The 6,903-nt window shown below is 38.2% G+C and overlaps 1 protein-coding gene across 1 annotated transcript; it reads right to left on the reverse strand.

The window, feature by feature from the left end:
• Positions 1-5,878: 5,878 nt before the first annotated feature.
• LOC135704130 (histone H4-like) lies at positions 5,879-6,190 on the reverse strand. The gene has a single exon (XM_065225568.1). It carries the CDS (start codon positions 6,188-6,190, stop codon positions 5,879-5,881), a length of 312 nt encoding a protein of 103 aa, XP_065081640.1.
• Positions 6,191-6,903: the final 713 nt, after the last annotated feature.

Raw genomic sequence — 6,903 nt, forward strand, 5'->3', positions numbered from 1 at the left:
TCATGTGTAAAGAAAGCATTATAATGCGCATATTAGTATTCGTGCACATTTACGAGTGCATCGATAAATTAGATTTCACACGCCAATGAAAATTTGACAGGAATGAGGACCTTGTTGACTGAAAATAAATTAATAGCTTTATTCAATGAGAGGTCGAAACTGATAGCAACTAAAGCCCTACAGTAACTAGAGCAGCTGGGTGGCATCCCTATCTTGTTTGCCTTGCCTTGAAAAGAGCTAACATCGCTGTGGGCCCGCGAATTGTGGGCCCCACTGACAGCTCATAATTTGTAAACAAATAGAAGATTCAAGCCAAAATTTCAAAAAAGGCGTGACTGATATTATGGATATTCTTAATATTTTTGCTTACATTTTGTGAAAAATAAACTTAGGACTCATAAAATATTATTTTCTGATTTTCTACCACGAAGTCAACAATTTATATGGCATAAAAGGGAAAATAATTTCATTTTATAAAAATAAGACAATTCAGTCACGCCATTTTAGCAGTTCACACTGGAATTGTGACGTTTCAGATGTTGGTTTCAATAACATGGCGGCATGTCACCAGCTGAACTAGAGGGCTTTAATCGCAACCACCAATTGGCATTCCTTACGCAAAGCGAACGATCCGTAAAGGAGATGCGTGGATTGGCGTTGACGGGACCGTCGAAAAATGGTCTCTTCTAGAAAAGATTGTCAGTTTCATATGGGATTTTTCGGTGGAGTGAAAGGATAGTACGAAGTCCGCCATGTTTCACGCACAGTCTGACGTTTGCTTATGGATTTTACCATAGGAGTAAAGAGCTACAGAGTCGTCGTCAACGCCAATGGTATACCATGAAATCTCGCGTAACAATTGAAAGGGGCCTATCAGTTTTTGTAAATAAAACATGTAAGGTCATTTTCGCTCGAACCGAAGTTCGCCCAAGCAAACCAAGAACACTATCGGAAAGGGGAGAATTTCCCATAGGCATCCCATATTTTGCACCATTTGAAACAATAAAATGCACCCTAAAAAATCAATAACTGTCCCATAAAAAACCGACAGATGTGCCAATATTTAAGTTGAAATGCATAATAAAAAATGTGGAGGCACAATGAATAATTTAAATTGCACCAGTAAAATAAAAATATTCTCCATAAAAATAAAACAAGGGAAACGCTCAATAAGAAAGACAAACCGCGATAAACTGTGTCCAAAAAAATACTCCCTGAGCATTGGCATAGCCTCGAGGATTGCTTAACTGCCGGAGAACTTTGAGATTTGGGCGTAATTGCTGTTGTAAACAAACACGTCAATCGCCGATTTCTAGTGAGTAAAAGCTCAATCTCGCGCACAAACTATACCAAATGATAAAGGAATCATACATATACCTGATTGTGATATTAGTTTTTGAGATTGTGATCATTTGAGATCGCTAGAAATAGGCGATTGACGAGTTTTTTACAAAACGAATTACGCCCTAATCTCGAAGTTCTTTTCTTCTTCTTCTTTCCTTTATTTAACGTCGGTCTCTGTTCCGCAATCTAGTCCCAATCACCGACGGACATCGATTGCCATCCATTGACGGCAATCGAATGTGCAGGAAGGCAGCTTCCACACCTGCGTAGGATATCGCACCCATTCAACACAAATGGGCCGGGACCAACGGCTTTACTTCCCTTCCGAAGGAAGACGTGACTAGAGATTTTTGTGCCTCAGAAAAATCCCACCGACCTCGGCTGGGATTGAACCCAGACCCACTAAGGTGTTTGAAAGCAGTCACGCTTACCACTACACCACCGGCGCCGGCTCTCCGAAGTTCTCTGCCATCATCCACCAGATGGGATAGTATTTTTGTTTTGGTTTTGCACAAAGTTGATTTTGTGTACAATGATTCTTTGACAGTGTGCAAAGAGTGTATCATTTTGTCATTTTTTTATGCATTTCAGTTTTGAGTAGAGTGAAAGAGATAGAACCAAAACATTCTAGTACATTTCGACAGTGAGCATGCATAAGGGCCTATACGCGATGATCGATTTTCTCATTTGTTAATAACAGGGGCCTGGCTGGCAGCCATGTTTTTGATGTTATCATCTGCTCTTGTCTTCCAGCTTATAACACGCTTTTCTGTCCCTTTCTGCCATGTATACGTCAGGCGGGCCGTATTTAAATAAGGCCCGTGATGTTGCCTACTGTCAAACGTATAGGATTGATATAGGGTTGCCAGCCCCCTGGTTAATAACTCGCTAGATTTAAAGTTTTCGGTGCGTTTGGTGTTGCTTTTGATAGCCAATACAACCTGTTACTACTCTGCATTGAACAAATTATAGAAAATTGTTTTGCTTAGCTGTAGCAATGCAAAGAGAAAATCGATTAAGAGAATCGATCATCGCGTATTCGCCTTTATGCATGCTCACTGTCGATTTGGTGAAAATAGAGATTTCTCGCGCCACTTTTCAAATAGACCAATGTAACAAATGTAAACAAACCGAGTTAAGCGATACAAACTGTTGCTCTTCTATCATTGTATGTCATACAAAAACATCCATCCAAATTCACTTTCATTTATTTAAGATAGGTAAAAAATTGTCCAATGTACAGTTAGAAATGATGGGTACATGATTGTTACTTCGGTCATTCGGACTGCCTAACATGATTGGTGCTCATTTTCCAAAGGCGGGGCCAATCTAAAGTTAGGTACTATACTCTGAAATCTGTGAAAGGGAATCTAGTATCATGTAGACAAAACGTCCAATGTAACACTCATTGATTATGTCATTGAGAAAAATCGTCCAATGTAGCATGTCCGATGTACAACTCGACTTGTCAAAACGTCCTATGTGATTTTTTCTATGTTGTAGCATGAAATTCAAAGTAAAATTGTGATTTTACTGTTTCTTCTGAATTTTCAACGTTATTATATGCTGACTACATTAAAAATAGTATTGCAAAATGTATTGTTTTTAAACAGGTAAATTAATAATCTGTCGAACTTCAACTTCGATTTTCTCAAAATGGTGGATATGTTACATTGGTCTATTTGAAAAGTGACGCGAGATTTCTAAAGTGTGATTGTGTCAGTGATTTGTTTTTATCGGGAAAATTTTCCGCTATGAAGTTTTTTTCCTGATGAATTTTGCGTATACCTATACGTGACGTTGTGTGCGTACGATAAACGTCAGCAATTTCTATGCTAGTTCAATCCGATGGTAATCAAATTCATCATAATTCTAGACTAACATTTGAAAGGGGCGGAAGAGCCAAAATGTAAACAAACCATATTTTGCCACATATAGAGAGAATAGTTCACAAACTACTCGATAAACACGAAAAAGTAGAAGAAAATATCACTTCAAATCATCAAACACGTTTCTTCTTACATGGCGTATTTCCAACTTTCAACTCTAAGGCTCTGAACCATTTGGTGGATTATTTTAACTTTTGGTTAAAATTTGACAGATGAAAAGTTATCGATTAACCCTGCTATCCGAGCATGGTTATTTCTGACAGACAAGAAGTTAAATTTTGACAACCGTGGCTCGAAAACCGGTCGATCGACAGCACGGGGATTTTCGAACATAGAAAATAACTTTCGAAATGTCACTTTTAACCACGAGTTAAATTTAACTCGGCAAATGGTTCACAGCCTAAGATGCATCTGGTTGTTACGCCTTGGACCAGAACTACGAATTATATCGTTTTATTATGCCAAACGTATTGAGTCTGTAGTATCTAGTCACGCCCGATTCATTTGAAATGCATCCGATTGATAGTTCACGTGTAAACAACGAACAAAAAGAAGACCAAAAAAATCTCCGGGCGTAATTCCACTCTCACAAAATTTGCGAACGAAGAACCAAGGCGGAACAACAAACAAAAAGTCCCGAGGGTGTACTTCCACGGCGTATCACCAGTGTTGGCAGTTCAAAGGGTGGAAGATCCGGGGGGCAGTGCTGCACAATTTCGACAATACACGGTGATACTCAAAATTCTGCTTTGGTCACTCGTTTGAGCTAACAGTCATCGTCAAGGCAAACCATGTCAATTGTCAGTGGCATTTTTGTCAGTGACGAACATGTGCTGATTTGTTTATTAGCTAAATTTAAAATGAAATTAAATGGCTTGAGGAAAACAATCACATGGAGCCATTAAAGTGAACAAGCATCTACGTCCTGAACAGCTTGGATAACAATAATGTGACTCAGAATGCAAGAAATTACCCTTTCTGTTACCAGGTGAATCTTTGTCATTGACGAAAAAATGAATGAGATTTTGACAAAGATTTTTTTGAGGATCAAGTCTATCATTGACTATGTGAAAAACAATTTTGTCAATATCGCGCAAAAGTCTGTCACTGACAATGACAAATCTCAGCACTGCCGGGGGGTAACAACATGTATGAAATTATCAGGGCGTATGATGTTTTCTTCTCGATTTCACGACATAGAAAACTTTTTTTGAGTTTTTAGTGATGCATGATGATAGATTATACTATTAACTATATGTCAAGTTTATAAAATCATCCAGAAAATGGAAAGTCGTGAAATAGGATTAATTTTTAGGTCATCAAAATTCAGAAGCGATTTTCTCGATATGGTCATTTTGGAATTACGCCCTTTTCAAATGTTAGTCTAGAATTGACATCGGGATGGCAGCCATGCAAAGGAAAAAACTACAAGGGACAACCCAATGGGGTTGTACGCAATGATGACGTAGGACAACGTGGTATGATATAATAAATATTTTTGTTAACTGCAGCAGGAGTTTGTGTTTTGTGTAGGAATAGGAATTTTAGCTGGGTTCTCTCTGTTTATTCTCTATGATTGCCCTCAGATTAACCAAGGCGCGTACAACCGAGGCGGTTTTTGTTGATTCTTTTGTATTTCGACTGGAACACTGGAAACGCACTACCCGCATAAGCGCGAACCATAAATTGACCTTACCTAAAATGGTTATAAATTGTTTATAATCCCTGCTAAACTTCAACTGAAATGGTTATGGAACTTTACATGAACGTTTAATGATAAAGTTTTAACCTTAAGTATTATAGTTTTTTGGAAGTGGACCTTATAAATAATGGGTTGTTAAGAACCATTACCATTCAAAATTCTTGTTTTCTCCATACATTTTCGGAAAGAAAACTATACTAAAACCTTTTAAATTATGGTTTGAGAACATTAATGGTAATGGTTATGGTAACCAGTAAGGTCCATGAATGGTTTTGTAACATCGATCAACTTTATGAGGAATATATCGCGAATTGGTTGCCTGTAAATTACTGATTACCAATTCACGATATATTTCACGTAAAGTTGAGCGATAATACAAAACTATTAATGGACCTTACTGACTACCATAACCATAACCATTAATGTTCTTAAACCATAAGTAAAAACGTTCTAATATAGTTCTCTTTCCGATAATGTATGGAGAAAACAAAAATTTGGAATGGTAATGGTTCTTAACAACCCATTATTTGTAAGGTCCGCTTCCAAAAAACCATAATACATAAGGTTAAAACTTTATCACACAAACGTTCATGTAAAGTTCCATAACCATTTCAGTTGAAGTTTAGCAGGGATTATAAACAATTTATAACCATTATCGGTAAGGTCATGTGATGGTTCGCGTTTATGCGGGTACTTACCCCAACACAACAAATGAATGCAATTGATTGTCGGTACTGGATTAGTAGTGGTAGATCTCATACCAGTAACAACCAACTTAGGTTAAATCTAATAATCTTAAACCGAAAAAAATCATCATTCGATCACATCCCTACCACCTTTTAAATCCCGACAAGGAAGTTAATCAAAATCACCTTTTTAATTCATTTGATGGCCCTGAAAAGGGCCAGTTTTTTAGTCGATGAGCCGCGTCGATGATACTAATTTATCCTCCGAAACCGTACAGAGTGCGTCCCTGTCGCTTCAGAGCGTAAACGACATCCATCGCGGTGACCGTCTTCCTCTTAGCGTGTTCGGTGTAAGTAACAGCATCACGGATAACGTTCTCCAAAAATACCTTTAACACGCCTCTACTTTCCTCGTAAATAAGCCCAGAAATTCGCTTGACTCCACCACGACGAGCCAGACGACGGATAGCAGGTTTAGTAATACCCTGAATGTTGTCACGCAGCACTTTTCGATGACGCTTTGCTCCTCCTTTGCCGAGTCCTTTTCCTCCCTTGCCGCGTCCAGTCATTGTTGGAGATGGTTTGTTTATCGTTGATGAAGGTTGAGACGAAAGTGAACAAAAATTTAGTTAGTTAGTTTAGTTTAAATGATCTTTATTTTAGTTTAACTTGGACGATTACCATATAAATTTTTACTAAGTGATTTAATTGCTTTCTTCATCTTTAGGTATGGGCAAAATTCAAAATTTGTTTTACAGAATTAGTCCTAGACTTAGTACACGGTCGACCACCTTGGTGGGATTGGTTTGTTTTGTTTTTAGAATTTGAAGAGAAACTACTTAATACTACTATTTACAGCTTAAAACTAACCTACTCTACTATATACACTTAACCTACTATGTACAAATTGCTTATTAAAGCATGTTCAGAAAGATTGCATTTTTGAATAAATTTAGTTGTCATATCATCAATTTTGGAATCTACTTTGGGAATTTCTGCCTCTTGATGGAGGTCTGCTATTCTTGTGTCGAATGGACGATCTAGGATCATCCTCAACACTCTATTCTGTGCAACCTGGATTTTGTTCCTGTGGGTCTGAGCGCACGATTCCCACACCGGGGCGGCATAGAAGATCGCGGGGGCTATGATCTGTTTGTAAACAGCCAGTTTGTTTTGCCTTGAGAGGCGGGATCTGCGGCAAATGAGCGGATACAAACACCTAACCAAGGCGGAGCACTTAACTAGGGTTTTCTCTATGTGCGAGCGGAACAGGAGCTTCTCA

The sequence above is a fragment of the Ochlerotatus camptorhynchus genome, unplaced genomic scaffold, assembly GCF_037179485.1.
Source record: "Ochlerotatus camptorhynchus isolate MF236.1 unplaced genomic scaffold, CSIRO-AGI_Acam_v1.1 ptg000231l, whole genome shotgun sequence".
Classification (NCBI taxonomy): Eukaryota; Metazoa; Arthropoda; class Insecta; order Diptera; family Culicidae; genus Ochlerotatus; species Ochlerotatus camptorhynchus.